This window comes from Schistocerca nitens, chromosome 7 (genome assembly GCF_023898315.1).
Source record: "Schistocerca nitens isolate TAMUIC-IGC-003100 chromosome 7, iqSchNite1.1, whole genome shotgun sequence".
Lineage (NCBI taxonomy): Eukaryota > Metazoa > Arthropoda > Insecta > Orthoptera > Acrididae > Schistocerca > Schistocerca nitens.
Window position 1 is genome coordinate 543,239,801 of NC_064620.1, and position 19,775 is coordinate 543,259,575.

The following is a 19,775-nucleotide window of genomic DNA, read 5'->3' on the forward strand; positions in this document are numbered from 1 at the left end:
ACGCCAAGTAGTTTGCACAAATGCCGTCGCTCGCATCTTTTTTTCCGGCGGGACTGTAGCGTCCGCAGACCGTGCCCGGAACGGCGGCGGCGAAATCAAAGGGGGCGGCCGGAGAGAGTAGTAAGTAGATTTGGGACCCGGCGCCTGCCCTCTCCATTCCCCGCTGTATATATACGTCATAATTCAGTTGATTAGCCTTGTTTCGCAGAGGCCTATTTAATTAGCCGTAACTCAATCGCAGCGGCAGCCGCGCGCGCGCCGTCACGCTCGGGCGGTGACACTTCGACAGAAGTCAGTGGGCGCGCGCGCGGCCCGCCGCTGGGGCGCCGCCGATGTTAATGACCTTTGCGAGCATTGTTCTCCGGAGGAGACTCGCCGCTCCCCGGTCTGCGAAGACGGCCGGCGAGGGCCGCGCGGCGTCTTCCTCTGCCCCCCAGCCCGTCCCCGCAAAGCTCCCACTCCGCCTCTTACATTTAACAAGACTTTGACATTTTCCTTAAAGGTCGCGGCAGTATCTTGGCCGGATCCCTTTCCACGGCTACAATAACCAGTAAATGGAAGGGTTGGCGGGGTGCGGCCGCAAGGCCCCGCAGACTTTGCGACTGCCGCCGTCTTATAACAGTGCGAGAGAGAGACGTCGGAGCGCCATTGTCTGGCGCGGCCGGAGGGGACCTTTAGGCGGTTATCGCTCGCTATTTAGGCGGCCGTACCTTCCGGGCTGCTCCTCCTCCGCTAATTAGGCTACTGCGCGGAGGGCGATGCGCTGCGCGTCTCGTCATTTCAATAAGGCGCGCCGCTCCGGGAGGGCCCCGAATCAATTTGGCCGCCGTTGTCTCCGCGTGGCCGGCCGCACGTGCCATTCTGACGTCACACTCCGCTTCTTCGCCAGGGCCATCGACACGCTGGCTGTCCTCTTACTTTCCGCCATCTTATTCTCAGAATAACGGTAGGAAAGCTGAGGTCGTTCACTCGAGCACTGTGTCTTTCTCACCTGCCCTTACAGTGTTACTGTGGTGTGCGTACTGTAAGACCTTCGGTACACACACCATCAGATTATTTGACGAAGTAGGCGAGTGTCAGCAATATGTCTCGTGGTCTTATCGTGGCGTGTTTATCTTCTGCCGTTAGGTCAGACGATAGAAATGCCACTTGCACGCTTAGAGTAGCAGATCTACGGTGATCAACTTTAAACAGAACTTGATAAATTTTCACACACATTTATTAAAATAATAACAATCATAAACCTTACTTAACTTGATTCTGGATGCTATTTACAATTGACAATCTGAAGTTCCTTTGGTCTTGGTACGTTAATCTTATTCTCACATATCTCTGATACTTGACAAAGTGTCTATTCATTTATCTTCATGGCCATGTACAGGAATATGGTAATCTTATTAGGAGCAGACTGAAACTTGACTATAGACTGGTACAGACTAATGTAGACTGCTACAGACTGGTGCAGACAAATGCAGACTGATGCAGACTGACTAATCGGAGGTCTGTACACTCGTTATAATACCTCGAGCGTTCAGGTATCACTGCGCGAGTGTGATCCACGAGGATAAAAGGTTCTACGTTAGCAGCAATCTCATTGGCTGCGTTACATATTAATACGCGGATCGGCGGAAGCGGAATTTGGTCCGTCTCTAAGGCAGCGCCATCTCGTAGTGCAGAGAAGGACGAGCTCTGCGCCTGCGCTGTTGTGCTTAGCGGGGCGCGCTCTAGTGGGAAAGTTGTGAACGCGCTGACTACGCGGAACTATGTACACAACAGATACCGTCTTGTAAAGTCATCAGATGATCCAAACGACTTGCAACATGATTTATATAAAATATCTGTGTGGTGTCACCGCCAGACACCACACTTGCTAGGTGGTAGTCTTTAAATCGGCCGCGGTCCGTTAGTATAAGTCGGTCCCGCGTGTCGCCACTATCAGTGATTGCACACCGAGCGCCGCCACACGGCAGGTCTAGAGAGACTCCCTAGCACTCGACCCAGTTGTACAGCCGACTTTGCGAGCGTTGGTTCACTGACTACATACGCTCTAATTTGCAGAGACGACAGTTTAGCCATCAGCTACGTCATTTGCTACGACCTAGCAAGGCGCCATATTCTTCAAGAATGTATTCTGAACTGATAATATTGTGAATCATGTACCGTCAAGGGCGATGTTCATCATTAATGGATTAAAGTTAAGTATGAAACTAATTACGTCCGCTTTGTGAATTCTAATTCCTTGTCATGTTCCAGAGCTCACGTTCCTCCTCACGCCAGCGTGCGTGAGCTAAAACGCGTGCATTTCGGCCTGCTCTAGTAACACTGCGTTGGCTCTTCTGCCAACACAACAATCTGTATGGTTCGAAAACTGGCAATTGACCCTGAATAAAGAAAAGTGTGAAGTTATTCACATGAGTACTAAAAGAAATCAGCTAAATTTCGATTACGCGATGAGTCACACGGATCTGAGGGCTGCAAATTCAACTAAATACTTAGGGATTACAATTACAAATAACCTAAATTGGAACGATCACACAGATAATATTGTGGATAGAGCAAACCAAAGACTGCGATTCACTGGCAGAACACTTAGAAGGTGCAACAGATCTACTAAAGAGACTGCGTACACCACGCTTGTCCACCCCATTCTGTAGTGCTGCTGTGCGGTATGCGATCCGCATCAGGTGGGACTGACGGATGACATCGAAAAAGTACAAAGAAGGGCAGCTCGTTTTGTATTATCGCGAAATAGGGGAGATAGTGTCACAGATATGATACGTGAACTGGAATGGCAATCATCAAAACAAAGGGGTTTTTCGTTGCGACGCGATCTTCTCATGAAATTTCAATCAGCAGTTTTCGCCTCCGATTGCGAAAACATTCTGCTGGAACCCATCTACATAGGGAGAAATGATCATTACGATAAAATAAGAGAAATAAGGGCTCGTACAGAAAAATTTAAGTGCTCCTTTTTCCCGCGTGACAGCTTGAAGGTGGCTCATTGAACCCTCTGCCAGGCACTTTATTGTGCATAGCAGCGTAATCAAGTAGATCTAGATGTTACAGAAATGGCCATCTCAGCCTTCATATTCTCCCCTGAGTTCTTCGTTGCACACTCGCACCCACGATGTGGCGTTCGAACGGCGACCATAGAATTCCATACAGTGATTCACGGCCGGTATTGGCTTTTTGGTAATTTTTTTTAGTGTTCCTTAGCTCAGTCAGTAAAAACGGAACCCTTGTAGGGTCACTTTTGTTACCCGTCTCTATGTCCGCCCGTCTGCTAAGATGTCTTTCTCTCACGAATGGGTATATGTACCCAGTTGAAATTTATGCCAAATACTAAAGTCTAAAGTCCGCAACTCGTGGTCGTGCGGTAGCGTTCTCGCTTCCCGCGCCCGGGTTCGATTCCCGGCGGGGTCAGGGATTTTCTCTGCTTCGTGATGACTGGGTGTTGCGTGATGTCCTTAGGTTAGTTAGGTTTAAGTAGTTCTAAGTTCTAGGGAACTGATGACCATAGATGTTAAGTCCCATAGTGCTCAGAGCCATTTGAACTAAAGTCTAAGGTCCCTTGCCGATGTAAAAAATTTAAGCTTCTATGCTAACGGAATCAATACTTTCAGCCAATGATGTCACATGTTTTTATACTCGCAAGGTCGCTCATCAGAACCTACAAGGTACTTCACGTTGAACTAGAATTGTGAAATTTGGCAGGAAGCAAGGTTTCTCAGTGCAAATAAAAGAAAAAAATCCAGAAAATGTTAATTTGTAATTCTATGACATAAAAAAAATGCATTTGTTCTCCGTCTGTTAGCACCTTCTTTAGTCAGCCAAGGGTATAGGCGTTGAAATTTATGTCAAATACTAATGTCTGTGATCCCTTAGTGGTGTAAAAAATTAAACTGCTAAATCAATCAAGTCAACCGATGCGGCGTTTTAATACTCGCAAACTCAATCATCAAAGCCAATCGGTGAACTATCTGTATGCAGAATTAAGCTGGTACGGAATCCTCACAAGGGAACCTCCCCATCGCACCCCCCTCAGATTTGGTTATAAATTGACACAATGGATAGGTCTTGAAAAACTGAACACAGATCAATCGAGAAAACAGGAAGAAGTTGTGTGGAACTATGAAAAAATAAGCAAAATATACGAACTGAGTAGTCCATGTGCAAGATAGGCAACATAAAGGACAATAATAGCTGATGAGCGCCGTGGTCTCGTGGTTAGAGTCAGCAAGTGCGGAGCGAAAGGTCCTTGGTTCGAGTCCTCCCTCGAGTGAAAATTTTACTTTCTTTATTTTCGCAAAGTTACGATCTGTGCGTTCATTCATTGACGTCTCTGTTCACTGTAATAAGTTTAGTGTCTGTGTTTTGCGACCGCACCGCAAAACCGTGCGATTAGTAGACGAAAGGACGTACCTCTCCAATAGGAACCGAGAACATTTGATCGCAAGGTCATAGGTCAACCGATTCCTCCACAGGAAAACACGTCTGATATATTCTTTACGACACTGGTGACGGCATGTGCGTCACATGACAGGAATATGTTGTCGACCCACCTAACTTGCACACTTGGCGAATGGGTAAAAAGATTCTTCTACCTTGCCGATTTAGGTTTTCTTGTGGATGTGATAATCACTCCCAAAAAAGTGATGAAAACATAAGAGTTTGTCACATGAACTGCAACAAATGACTGCAACAGTTTCAGAGTCGCACAGTTTTCCCTGTGCTCTGTCAAAAATATGTTTTTTACGTTTTCAAATGTTTCCGTGCGTAGACCGTCAAATTCTGTATATGTCCAAGCAAATCTGAACATGTCCTGGAATTTTGGGGAGCGAAGTTGATTATGTGTGAGTGCCTGAACTTTGATAATTATCTGAAAATAAAAAATTAAAACTTTCACCCGAGAGAAGATTTGAACCAAGGACCTCTCGTTCCGCAGCTGCTCACGCTAATCACGGGACCACGGCGCTCGTCAGCTCACACTCTCCTTTATGTTGCCTATCTTGCGCATGGACTACTCAGTTTGTATATGTTGCTTATTTTTTTCATAGTTCCACACAACTTCTTCCTGTTTTCTCGATTGATCTGTGTTCAGTTTTTCAAGGCCTACCCCTGTGCCAACTTATAACTAAATCTGAGGGGGGTGCGATGGGGAGGTTCCCTTGTCAGAGCACTAGTGTTATTCGAACTTCTCCGATATTGTTTTTTTTTTTTTTTTTTTTTTTTTTGAGCCTATGGCGTGGTCCAAGAGATATTTCTCTACCTGTTTCGTCCTCCAATGCTGGAGACATCATTAGAGGCTATAATAATTCAGGAAGCAGTTACAATCTTACAGACGCTCAGCTAGTGGAACTGTTTCCAACGTACGTTATGGACCTTGTACTGGGGAGTAGTTGGTGTCGTTTCTTTTATTTAGTTCGTGCGTGCGCGCGTGCGTTCTACAAATATTAAATTGTATTAAAAATAAAATAACATAATTTGATGTTCACACCTGCTTAAGTACCTAAACAGCTGAGGCAAAAGTCAAAGCGGAGACTGGAAAGTGAAAAAAAAAGTTGTAGGATCAGATGGTCGAACGGTGTAAAGCACGAGCTTGGAGACCTAGTGCCCTCAGGATCGAATACTGGTCGGAGCCCGGAAATTTTCAGTCGGTCTCCGATAAGCCATAAATCGCGTTCCCCGGTTGGATAACTGGGGTGTTTCAGGGACACGCAAGTCGCCGAAGTGTCGTCCAACGGACATATTTGGACATGGCCACTGAGGTGTACGAAATCACCGTCCAAAAATTAAAATAACGTTCGTCATTTATTATGGAAATAATCACCACGATACCTTCCTCTTTGCCTGTTACTATGAAAAAATTTGAATCATTCATTATTTTAGGAAGCTAGGGGAAGATGTAGGGACTTTCATTAAAATAAAAATATATTAATGCTATTTTTAGTTTCAGAAAGCGGCTGAAAGGAATACGGGTGGTTCTGTATCGAAGTTCAGTATCGAAGACAAGGATGCTAAGCGTTACTCGTATACAAGAAAAATGCCACCAACATTATAAGGTGCGGCCATGTGTAATGCAGCTGACGCATTTTCACTCAGTAGCATTATACGACAGAGCTGGCCACTGTGCTTCACCCTTAGCTATGATATCAAATGGTCTTCCTGTACTCACCCCTTATCTTCTGCTCGTCCAGCAACTGGCGTTCCAGGCTCTCCTTAACCTCGCGTTCTCTCAGAACGTCCATCTTCAGTTCGGCTGAAAGAAAAACAAAAGTTTTTTTCACATACCTTCAGAGGCATATATTACACAGAGATCTAATTAAAATAACAGACAAAACTACGTTGTCAGTTTAACAAAGGAGGGAACTTTCAAATTCGGAAGCTTCTTGTCAGATTAAATTAAGTTTCGGAAAGGAATCTGAAAGTGAACATCCAGCCAGGGATTTGATACGCGGCACAGAATGGAATGTCTTATTTTCGTAGGTCTGATTATCTTATAGTATCAATGTATTACAGATTTGTATCCATTTTCACGTTTATCCCCTAAGATATTTACCAATCTCTTTGTCAAAGGTTATAATGTGACGAAGCACAACCTCAGAGGCATTCGACAACTGTAGAAAATATTTTCAATTTTATTGAAATCAATCGCTGAATGCGTCTGTTAAATTTTCATTTATATAGCTGGTTTAGATTCAATTTCGAATCAGTTTGAAACGTTCTGTGCCGTTCATGTGTCACAGTTCATAAAAAGGGTCCGCCCCCGGTAGCTGAGTGGTCAGCGTGACAGAATGTCAATCCTAAGGGCCCGGGTTCGATTCCCGGCTGGGTCGGAGATTTTTCTCCGCTCAGGGATTGGATGTTGTGTTGTCCTCATCATCATCATTTCATCCCCACCGACGCACATGTCGCCGAAGTGACGTCAATGAAAGACTTGGACCAGGCGAACGGTCTACCCGACGGGAGGCCCTAGTCACACGGCGACACACATAACAAGTCACGTTTCAAAAACGCCAAAAAACTGGCGTTACTTACCTCCTATCGAGCTCGATGTTCCATTTATCTTGTCATACGGCAAAATTATAATAAAACACATGGCAACTTTCTTGGTGTGCATATGACACAACATGGCTTTTATTTCATTTGACGCCACAGAAGAAACATTGCCACGTAGACCGTAGTAAATAATTCCGTTATACTTGAAGATATCTGAACATTGAAATTTATAATTATTTTATCAGCAGGTATGATCTGAACAGCAAAAGCAAATAATTATTTTTTTGTGCAGGTACTGTCGGTTTTGAAGTACGACTGTTTTCAAATTATCGGTGTAGTAGGAGGTTATGCCGAGGACAGCACGGTGACACAACAGGTACATTATCGGACGTCGTAACTCTTTGAACCTGGTGTAAAAATTAGTCAAATACCCCTTTAACACTGTCCGAAACTACGTTTTTTTTATTTTTTACTCACTGCCCAATGCCCATCAACTCACTTCGTTGCACCTTGTAATACGGTACACGTCAGTATTACCGTTTCGTAACAATAACCTACGTGAATCACAAACTGCCGTACACAAACTAGCGATATATTTAACCTGAAACCTACGACTTACGAGGTAACGACAGTACTTCAAGAGCAAGGAAGTCGACAACTGGTTATTCAGTTACACATGTCACAAGAACTGGAAAACAAGTGAAACGAGGCGTTTAAGATGACGATGGGTAAAGAACGGTGTTGAAAATTAAGTGGACTATTAACAAAAGGAATAAGGAAGTTCTGCACAAAGGAGAGAAACGAACGAAGAACTTTGAGAAGAAGAAGGGACAGTATCATAGGAATTGTTAACACAACAAGGAATAACTTCCACGGCAGTTGGCTGTAGAGGGTAAAACAATTGGCCAAGTGCAAGTAGGATTCGCGTGCTGAGGGTTCCGCACAAATTTCATTATGTATATATAGTTCATCCAAGCTGGGAAACGATAATTTCAACGATTTTTGCCTCTTATAGATATCGAAACTGGCAATATATTGGTACCGGGAATTCCAAGACCGTATAAAAGCTCTGTAGTAGTTCCTCAGACAGGAACAGGAGACTTGAGTTTTTGTATGCAGAGAGAGAAGATTAAATAAAACGTATTTTATTTACTTACTAAAACATGACTACAGCTTACATTTTATGTTTTCATGCAGTACTGTTCGTCTATTATGCTTCTGACGGATGATGAATTCAAAGTATGTTCGAATGCTGGAAAGATATTTTTTATGTGATATAATTACAATTTAACAAGGCCAACTGACAGAGAGACATAAAAAAATGAGAAAAAGTAGTTTTTTCTCCTGTGATATAGTTACAAATCAACAATTTTATCAATTTTTCCTTTACATGTTGTGCGAAACCTTGCTTCATGTCAAATTTCATGATTCTATGTCAACGGGAAGAATCCTATAGGTTGTGAAGAGTGAGTTTCCTAGTTTCAAAATAAATTGATCGTTCAGAACATTATCACCACCGACGTACTATCGATATGAACCCGTCCAGGCGATAACAGCGTCGCCTGGTGAGAAATGACTGCTATTCAGACAGCCGCACGGTGCGCGTAGTATAAGTGGGCGAGCGCGATCTACACTCCTGGAAATTGAAATAAGAACACCGTGAATTCATTGTCCCAGGAAGGGGAAACTTTATTGACACATTCCTGGGGTCAGATACATCACATGATCACACTGACAGAACCACAGGCACATAGACACAGGCAACAGAGCATGCACAATGTCGGCACTAGTACAGTGTATATCCACCTTTCGCAGCAATGCAGGCTGCTATTCTCCCATGGAGACGATCGTAGAGATGCTGGATGTAGTCCTGTGGAACGGCTTGCCATGCCATTTCCACCTGGCGCCTCAGTTGGACCAGCGTTCGTGCTGGACGTGCAGACCGCGTGAGACGACGCTTCATCCAGTCCCAAACATGCTCAATGGGGGACAGATCCGGAGATCTTGCTGGCCAGGGTAGGTGACTTACACCTTCTAGAGCACGTTGGGTGGCACGGGATACATGCGGACGTGCATTGTCCTGTTGGAACAGCAAGTTCCCTTGCCGGTCTAGGAATGGTAGAACGATGGGTTCGATGACGGTTTGGATGTACCGTGCACTATTCAGTGTCCCCTCGACGATCACCAGTGGTGTACGGCCAGTGTAGGAGATCGCTCCCCACACCATGATGCCGGCTGTTGGCCCTGTGTGCCTCGGTCGTATGCAGTCCTGATTGTGGCGCTCACCTGCACGGCGCCAAACACGCATACGACCATCATTGGCACCAAGGCAGAAGCGACTCTCATCGCTGAAGACGACACGTCTCCATTCGTCCCTCCATTCACGCCTGTCGCGACACCACTGGAGGCGGGCTGCACGATGTTGGGGCGTGAGCGGAAGACGGCCTAACGGTGTGCGGGACCGTAGCCCAGCTCCATGGAGACGGTTGCGAATGGTCCTCGCCGATACCCCAGGAGCAACAGTGTACCTAATTTGCTGGGAAGTGGCGGTGCGGTCCCCTACGGCACTGCGTAGGATCCTACGGTCTTGGCGTGCATCCGTGCGTCGCTGCGGTCCGGTCCCAGGTCGACGGGCACGTGCACCTTCCGCCGACCACTGGCGACAACATCGATGTACTGTGGAGACCTCACGCCCCACGTGTTGAGCATTTCGGCGGTACGTCCACCCGGCCTCCCGCATGCCCACTATACGCCCTCGCTCAAAGTCCGTCAACTGCACATACGGTTCACGTCCACGCTGTCGCGGCATGCTACCAGTGTTAAAGACTGCGATGGAGCTCCGTATGCCACGGCAAACTGGCTGACACTGACGGCGGCGGTGCACAAATGCTGCGCAGCTAGCGCCATTCGACGGCCAACACCGCGGTTCCTGGTGTGTCCGCTGTGCCGTGCGTGTGATCATTGCTTGTACAGCCCTCTCGCAGTGTCCGGAGCAAGTATGGTGGATCTGACACACCGGTGTCAATGTGTTCTTTTTTCCATTTCCAGGAGTGTATCTGAGTTTGACCGAGGGCAGATTGTCACGGCCCGGAGGATCGCCACGAGCACCTGGGAAACTGAACGACTTGTCGGGTGTTTGAGGAGTGCTGGAATGGGTGCGAAATCAAGCTGAAACCACGTTCAGAGGTTGTGGGGTTAGGCGGACACCCCTCATTACAGGTGTCAGACGTCGTAGGTTGGGCAGACTGGTAAATCAGGACAGGCGGCGAACTGTGGTGGAACTAATATGAGACTTTAATTCTGGGCAGAGTAAAAGTGTGTCTGAACACACGTGTACCAAGGCTAACACCACAACATCGGCAACTACGACTGAAATGATCATCGGCACTGGACTTTGGCACAGTAGCAGAGCGTTCCACGTCTGGTAATTCCGATATCTTCTTCACTATGCGGATGGGAGGACGCGATTCCGTCGTCTTCCATTGGAACAGTTCCTTCATACTGCAGGGCCGAAACAAGCAGGTGGCGGCTCCATTAACGCTCTGGGGATCATTCGCGTGGGAGTCCATGGGTGCAGTGGAACTCGTGCAAGGCACCAGGACAGCCAAGGAATAGCTCACATAGGTTGCAAACCACGTACATCCCTTCATGACGATCATGTTTCCCGTCAGCGGCATTTTTCAACAAGATAATGCGCCATGCAGCAAAGCCAGGAGTGTGACGGAGTAGTTCAAGAAACGTGACAAGATTTAGTTTAAGCGCTGGCCCCGCAACACGCCAAATCTGAACCCGGTTGAACACATTTGGGATGTGATTGAACGTGGCGTCAGAGCTCATCGCCGCCTTCCCGGAATTTACTGGAACTGGGTGACTTGCGCGTGCGGATGTGGTGCCAACTCCCTCCAGCGCCTTACCAAAGTCTCACTGTTTCCATACCATGACGCGTCGACGCTGTTATCCGTGCCAGAGGTCAGCTATTAGGTAGGTTGTCATAATGTTCTGGCTGATGAGTGTATGTGACATACACTGCTGGCCACCGTAAATGCAACACCAAGAAAGACAAGAGGTAGCACAACAAGATTTATTTTGTAGATAACATGTTGACCAAGTATCAAATGATTACGTTTACAGACGTCTGTGACATGTGGTTCCTGCCAGAATCAGTACCCAGAGTAGCCGCCATTGTTGGAGATCACCGCTGCCACACGTCTCGGCATTGAGTCAAAGAGACGTTGGATGTGTGCCTGGGGTACAGCAGCCCAAGCAGCTTCCACACGTTGCCAAAGATCATCTGGTGTGGCAGCTGGGGATGTAATCTCGGTCACTCGTTGAGCAACCATGGACCACATGTTTTCTATCGGCGAAAGATCCGGAGAGCGAGCCGGCCAGGGAAGCAATTCAATCTGGTTACTGACGAAGAACCTTTGGACAATGCGTGCCACGTGTGGTCGCGCATTATCCTGTTGAAATATGGCTGTGGCCGAGCCCTGAAGGTAAGGAAGGACAACTGGCTCCAGCACCTCGGATATGTTGCGCCGGCTATTTGAAGTACCGGCAATGCGTACTAGAGGCGTGCGAGAGTAATATCCAATACCGCCCCATACCATAATACCCGGTGCAAGACCAGTGTGGCGGTGCATAATGCAGCTGTCCAGCATCCTCTCTCCACGGTGTCTCCACACTCGAATCCGACCATCGTGGTGCTGCAGACAGAAGCGTGCCTCGTCAGTAAAGACGTCATTCCATTCTGCCGTCCACATCCGTCTGTCATCACACCATTGGCGACGGAGACGTCTGTGGTTCTGCGTCAATGGTAGACGAAGCAATGGACGTCTTGCGGACAGACCACTATGCTGTAAACGGCGTCGAATGGTACGCGCAGACACTGGATGATGCGTTACAGACGCAATGTGCTGTGCTATGGTTCGGGATGTCACTGAGCGATCCGTCACTGCCATGCGCACAATTTGCCTATCAGCACGTGCAGTGGTGCACCGAGGTGAATGCGATCGACCACGTCGGTCCGTCGTACCCTCCTGCATCCAACGGTCACATATCCGCATTACAGTCGTTTGGTTTCGTCCAACACGACGAGCGATTTCTCTGTATGATAATCCACAATCTCGGAAAGCCACTATCCTTCCTCTGTCGAACTCGGATACTTGATCAAACGATGTTCGCTGTTGTCTACGAGGCATAACTGATCCTCTTGTGAAACAACCACAAGGTAAACACACGTGCCGAACGTACACTCGCCGAAATCGCCAAGCCTTAAATGGCGCTATGAGGTGGCGCCACAGGCGCGCGTGATGTGCGTCTGCGCTGAAATTCTAATCAGTTGCAAATCTCATCGCTGCAAACCCATGTTGTAAATTTCACTTGATTCGGATGCTTCCTTCAGGGTGTTGCATTTACGGTGGCCAGCAGTGTAAATAGCCGTATCTTTTGACTGAATTAACTAAGAAACTAAAATTTTTTGCTTGATACACCAACATGTTCCGGAGAGAAAGGTGTCTTAAAAGACGGACAGACAAACAAACAGGCGGTTAAAAAGAGAATAAAAAATATTTTTTTGCAAATTAACAATTTTTTGATTTTTTCCTTTACTTGCGCTGCTTCTTGCCAAATTTCACGATTCTAGGTCAACGGATTGTCCCGTATAGGTTTCGAGCATCAAAATATATGACATAAATGGCGATAGCTCATGACTGAATTGACTTAGACGCTTAAAATTTTTACACCGCCAAGGGACCACGACCTCAATACGTGACATAAATTTGAACTTGCTACGTCTACGTGTTCCTGAGAAAATTATTCCTAACAGTCCGTTAGACAGAGAGACTGACGGATGGGCATCAAACCGTTCCCATAAAAGTTCCATTCTTACAGATTGAGACACAGAACCGAGACAGAGATTGGAGTACATCCAACAAATAACTGAAGACTTTGGGGGCTTATGCTAATCGGAGATGAAAAGGTAGCGACTGGAAAGGAATTCGTGGTGAGCCGTATAAAACAAGTCATCAGACTGTGGATAACCCTCCCCCTCCCCCCCCCCCACACCAAAATGTCGCAATTACAATTTGGGGACAATTGAACAGCGAAAAAAGACTGTCTGTACCATGTGCAGCAAGAAGTTACAAGAATACTCGCGCGTCTAAAACGTATGCGGAAGTGTAGTTGTCAATACGACTTTGTACGTGCACTGCAGGATGAAGGCAGAGCGAATGTCAGGGGGAAGGAAGGGAATAGCAGAAGACGCAGAGGGGTGAAGGGCGGGGGGGGGGGGGGCGCAAGGGCCGAGGAGGGGAAGCGTACATCCGTGACGCAAGAAATCTCCGATCTGGCGCCGCGGTAGTCGGCTGCTGTGTACACGCACGTCTATATATTTACATGTATATACACGCCGGCCGGCATAAAGCCCTGAGGCATTGTTAGTTTTTAGATGTGAGCAAATGATTTACTTTGTTTTCGCTCGTGAAGAGAGCGCGGGATCTTAATTAGCATTTAAATCTGAGGCGGCGCAGGGCGCCCGTGGCGGTGCACTATCGGCTGCGAGCTCTGGAGGCGGCGGAGGCGGCGGGGGCGGCGGCGAGCGAGGCAGCGCCGGCGGCGGGTGTCGTTGTTATGCAGATGAGCGGCGGCGGCGGCGGCGGCGGCGAGGTGGCAGCGAGCGCCACGCCATTGATTTACCGACGGACCGCCGGCGGCTGCTGATCGCATCTGGGTGATTGTTTCTGCAGCGCGGCTACCGGCTCTCGGCTCTCTCTTAGACAACTGAGAACCCCCCCCCCCCTTTCCCAGCACCACCACCACATCCCAACCCCCACCTTCTTATCCCGAGCTGCATGGCTCCATCTTTCACCGCGCCGGATCCGAACCACTGGTTCTGCCGGTGCCCTTGTCGATTCACGACAGGGTTTCCGATACATCTGACTTCATGCGCATCCCATAAGAGACCTTGATATCTAATGTAGGGATGGGAAGAAAAACCGACCGGTTAACCGAAACCGGTATTTCAGTTCTGAATAACCGATGTTTTTCAGTATTTTCGTCTCGGTTACAACAGATTTTTTTTATTTTTTACTAATAACTTTGGGAAGAAAAGCAAGAAAAGAAACACAAATGAAATTCTACAATGTTATGGCTGTATCTACTCTTGCATATGACTGCAAATCATGGACAGTAACAAAAAAAAATAACGTATACAGGCAGCAGAGATGACGTTCATGAGATACGTAGCGGCTGTAATAAAATGGAAAAATAAGGAATGAATCAATCAGATCAGATTTAAAAATCTTTTCTTTTTATGACAAGATAGACGAGACCAGAATGAAATGGAGAAAGCATCATAACAGAATCACAGAAAATAGCTTACCAAGAACGATAATGAATTATCAGCCAACTGGAAAGAGAGAACTAGGTAGACATCGTAAGAAATCGATGGATGGATGATAGAGACCAGAGAGGGAGTACAACATCTAATCCCTGGAAGGGGATGACGATAATGATGACTAATAACAGAATAGATAAACGGCAAAATCAGTTAGCGACAGCAACAGTGCTAAAATAATTTCCTTTTTCAACAAACCGCTCTTTAAAAAAAACGGAGAGTAATTTTCATTGGTAAAACTTGCATTGGCTTGAAATAATGCCTTATCATAGAAAATGTGAAAAGCGATCAGTGCTACTTTAATAACAGTGCCGACAGAAACGAGCAGCAAAGACATGGATAAGTATCGGCACAGCATTGCTGAGACAATAACGCCCCTGTGCCGTGTGTCATGGCTCAATGTGCTCCTGTTCGTGCAGTGTGCAAGACTTGCCGCATATGGTCTATACAGTAGTTTCTCGTTGTCGTCTCCAGACAGCCATTGTATTGCAGAATGGCACCAACCCTAGTCTGGAAATGTGTACGAGTGTACCGTGAATATTAGGAATGCGGCAAAACATCAAAACTCCGACATCGCTGCGGCCAGAGAAAGATCCTACGACAACGGGACCAACGACGACTGAAGAGAATTGTTCAACGTGACAGAAGTGCAACCCTTCCGCAAATTTCTACAGACTTCAATGCTGGGCCATCAACAAGTGTCAGGGTGCGAAACATCATCGATATGGGCTTTCGGTGCCGAAGGCCCACTCGTTTACCCTTGATAACTCAACGACACAAAGCTTTACGCCTCGCCTGGACCCGTCAACACTGACATTGTACTGCTGATGACTGGAAATATGTTGCCTAGTAGAACGAGTCTCGTTTCAAATTGTATCGAGTGGATGGACGTGTACGTATATGGAGATAACCTCATGAATCCATGAACCCTGCGTGTCGGAGGGGACTGTTCAAGCTGGTGGAGGCTCTGTAATGGCGTTGTGCGGGCGCAGTTGGACTGATGTGGGACCTCTGATACGTCTAGACACGACTCTGACAGGTGACACGTACGTAAGCATCTTTTCCGAGCAGCTGCATCTGTTCATGTCCATTGTGCATTCCGACGGACTTGGGCAATTCCAGCAAGACAATGCGACACCCCACACTTCCAGAATTGCTACAGAGTGGCTCCACGAACATTATTCTGGGTTTAAACACTTCCGTTGGCCACACCCCATACATGAACATTATTTAGCATATCTGGGATGCCTTGCAACGTGCTGTTGAGAAGAGATCTCCATGCCTCCTGAAGTTTGTCGCAACATTTTTAAAATTTCAGCACAATTGCTGAATTCTCTCGCGACAACTATGTCGTCTACCGTGATTTTCATTTGTTATCAAAATCATTTTGTCATCTTTGCATACACTTTCGAAGGATGCCTAAATGACACAAATTTTTACATTGGTCTCCACTGCTGTCGCACTGAAGCACTATATCACAGCATTCATTTCCCTAACTAAGTTTCCTACCCCAGAAATGGATTCATGAACTCTTACACTGCAAAGCTGTGATCTGCAACCATTTTAGTTAATTCTGATTTGCTTGCTCGTGCTTTTCTCCTCCCTTTCCGTATTGTCTTGCACCGACTGCCACTGCTACTATGTACCCGAATTAATCTTTTCATTTATAGATGTCACCCGCATAACCGTCTTTCACCCCTCGTTATCTTTATAGTCAAATCGGGTTTCTCCTGGGGCCCACACGAGTACTTTCGATCTCGGTTCGATTTACCTTTGTTTTTGTTTGTTACCACATAATCACCGCTACGAATTTTGTAACTGTGCGGCGTAACTTCGATTTCACATCAGCAGTGTCACGTGATATTAATACATTACCTGAAACTCTCTACGCAATTTCTTTTACTATATATTCAGTAAGGCAGATCTTCCGTTTACATCTTACCTAAGAAAATTTCTCTTCCAGTCTTGATAAATTCCCATTCTTGTTCTTCTTCTCACAAAATCATCCCTCCATCGTGATTTCATCCCCGTTTTTCGCGATCTGTTCGATGTTGTACAGGAAGGAAAGTTTTGGCTTCAGATGTTTCAGTATAGGTCTCTGTCCTGCGCCAGATTCCTAGCGCCTCTGTTCAGAAACCGACGCCGCTTTTCCTTGGGCCACCCCTGCGTCTCTGTTGGCAGCATTCCGTGCGGGCGGCGGCAAATTGCTCGTTTCGTTTCTGCGATTCCCGGGGCTCCTCCAGCGCTGGAGAGCGGCATTCCAGCAACAATGCGCGCCCGCCCCGTGCGCTGATGGCTCTCCAGCGGTCGTAGGCACGCCGAAGCCGGGGCCTGCATTGTGTCCACCGTCGTAATATGGCGTGCGATAGCGCGCCACAACCTGCAGCCGTGGACCATACGTACCGAACGGCAGTCTCACATATATTTCCACATTACGACACGTTAGTGTCGTAGCAAATCTATTACCGCACACAATGAGACAGACAAATCGAGTATTAAAAGAGCCACTAATGAATTTACACAAAGAACTTTCTTTCTTTCGTCTTCGACTCAGAACGCTCAACCGTTAACTTCAGAGATAAGCCTCGCTCTCTTCAGCCACCCCCCCCCCTTTTCTTATTGCAGCAGGTTCTGATAATACATTCATGTTCCAACAGTCAACACGTAGTAAGTACTACAGAGTAATTTTGTACACTAGATACTAATGTTCTTCTCTAGGGATGAAGTTATTAAAACAGTCTTGAATAGACTGATAAACAGCGTAGACAAGAAAAGAGCAGAAATTTTGAAAACTGGTGCTACGGAAGAATGCTGAAGATTATATGGTTAGATCACGTAACTAATGAGGAGGTACTGAGTAGAATTGGGGAGAAGAGGAATTTTTGGCACAACTCGACTAGAAGAAGGGATCGGTCGGCAGGACACGTTTAGAGGCACCAAGGGAGGGAAGCGTGGAAGGTAAACGTCGTAGAGGGAGACCAAGAAATGAATACACTAAGCAGATTCAGAAGGATGTAGGGTGGAGTAGTTACTCGGAGATGAAGAGGCTTGCACAGGATAGAGTAGCATGGAGAGCTGCATCAAACAAGTCTTTGGACTGAAGACCACAACAATAACAGTCTTGAATTACGTCGATCATATTCATAAGACGTTTTAACTGCATATAGATTCATTATCAACGTAATTACCTGTAGAGTCTGCTGTTAGTAACCTGTGTCAAATGGTTCAAATGGCTCTGAGCACTATGGGACTCAACTGCTGAGGTCATTAGTCCCCTAGAACTTAGAACTAGTTAAACCTAACTAACCTAAGGACGTCACAAACATCCATGCCCGAGGCAGGATTCGAACCTGCGACCGTAGCGGTCTTGCGGTTCCAGACTGCAGCGCCTTTAACCGCACGGCCACTTCGGCCGGCTGGCTAACCTGTGTCCTGACATTCGGTGTACTAAGACGTCGTTAGACATACTATGACGCATGTTGGGCCAAAGTGTACGCCATGGATTATTAGAAATATACATCCAGTCGACAGTGGTGTTGCTACAGAAATAATTATGTGAGTTTTCACTGTAACAAGCATAATCAGTATTCTCATTACTCATTGATGTCTTCCGACAGAAAGATGTTCTAAGCTACAATTGTGCCTATACTCCGCAAGGCACCTTACAGTTTGAGCTGCTGACATTTTGACGTGTTAAGCAAAGCTCATTAAACGAACCCGTGACGAAAAGTGCTTTTCTTCTTTGGAGTTTCTCTATCTCCTCTTACTAATTTTCCCCGTTGAAGACTCCCAGATCGAAGAGCAATATTCAAGAATCGATCGAAAAGTGGCTTGTAAACCAGTTCTTTCACAGACGAATCCTGTTTCCTTAGGATTCTTCCAATGAATCCCAGACTGGCATCTGCTTCCCCTAATACTAGTTTTATGTAGCCATTCTACTTTAGATCGTACCTGACGGTTGCTTATGTATATATTACGCATGGTACTGTTTCGAGAGGTTTACCTACAGAAGTATAAACTAATATAAATGGCTCTTTTCGCCTATTTTGTATGATTCGATAAATCTATTTACGTTGAGATTAACTGCCAGTCCTTGCATCATTTTTAGATCTTCTCCAATTAGATAGGAACTTAAGCGAAAACTTTACATTTCAAATGTATTTTTACTAACTAGGACAATATTTCGTACAAAAGTCAGTGTTTAATGGACGGCACACAATTACACAGTTGCAATTACAGGGATGGACAAATACATGGAACACCACAAATACAGTGCCATGCCTAATACGATACAGGAAACGCGGCGGCGTTCAAATTAGCTTCCAATCGTCTCAAAAAAGCATAAATATAAGTCCTGCATGATTTTTAAGAAATCTTATACCATTCTTCCTGCAAGATACTAGCAAGATCAGGTAATGGTGATGGAGGTCGACAGCGATCACGCATCCTTCTCTTCAAAGTAGGTAACAAATATTCAGTAATACTGAAATCTGGTGAGTATGCTGCCCAAGGGAAATGTGACAATTCACCGTCGCGTCGCGCTCACAAACCTGTTACTGGACGATGGGATCTATGTGAACAGGGGAACACAGCATTACCTCTGGGGAACCAACAATATACTGAGGGATGGATCTGGTCACATAATCCTTGACAGTAATGCGATCTTGGAAAGTAAACCATGGGGCCCATGGAATACCGCAATATGGCTGCACAAAACGTCACCGATCGCCTGCCAAGTTTCTCTCCTGAGAAAACTCGGCCAGCTCTTGGAAACAGTGTGAAGCAAGATCGATCCGATCAAATGACTTTCTTCCATTGCTCCACCTCCCAGGTTTTATGGCTCTGGCAACACGTTTTGCTGTTAGAGGCATTTGCATCGCAGATTAATGGTTTTGGAATTCCAGTTCGCCCTTAAATTCCCCGCTGATGGAGCTCCATTCATACTGTTTTTGTGCTGACGGGGTACGGGAGTCAGACATTCAATTCTGCTGTGATTTTTGCAGCTATCGTCTCCTTATTTTTCGTTACAATCCTCTTCAGTGACCGTCTGTCACGATCACTCAACACAAACTTCCGTCCACGTTGTGACTTAGTTGATGATGTCTTTCTGATGTACCTGTATGCCGTGTAAATCTCGATACAATGTCTGTTGTACACCCAACATTTTGGCTACCTTTGCTATGGAAGTGTTATCATACGATCACCAACAACTCGACCACGTTCAAACGACATAATTCTCTTACAGCTAGAAAAAACACTGTTGTGACCACAACTGACACTTGCGACGTACTGAGGACAATACACAGGTGCCGTCCGTGGTCAAATACAACAGGGTTGCTAGCATCTGCTATGTTCAAAAATGGCTCTGAGCACTATGGGACTT

The 19,775-nt window shown here is 46.3% G+C and overlaps 1 protein-coding gene across 1 annotated transcript in view; it reads right to left on the bottom strand.

Annotated features, from left to right (window-relative positions):
* The window catches only part of LOC126195260 (dachshund homolog 2), a 1,077,114-nt gene that overhangs the window by 239,898 nt on the left and 817,441 nt on the right, over positions 1-19,775 (bottom strand). The window contains exon 10 of the mRNA XM_049933786.1: positions 6,176-6,259. Within this exon, the coding sequence (XP_049789743.1) occupies positions 6,176-6,259 (84 nt within the window). The remainder of the gene's footprint in view (positions 1-6,175; positions 6,260-19,775) is intronic.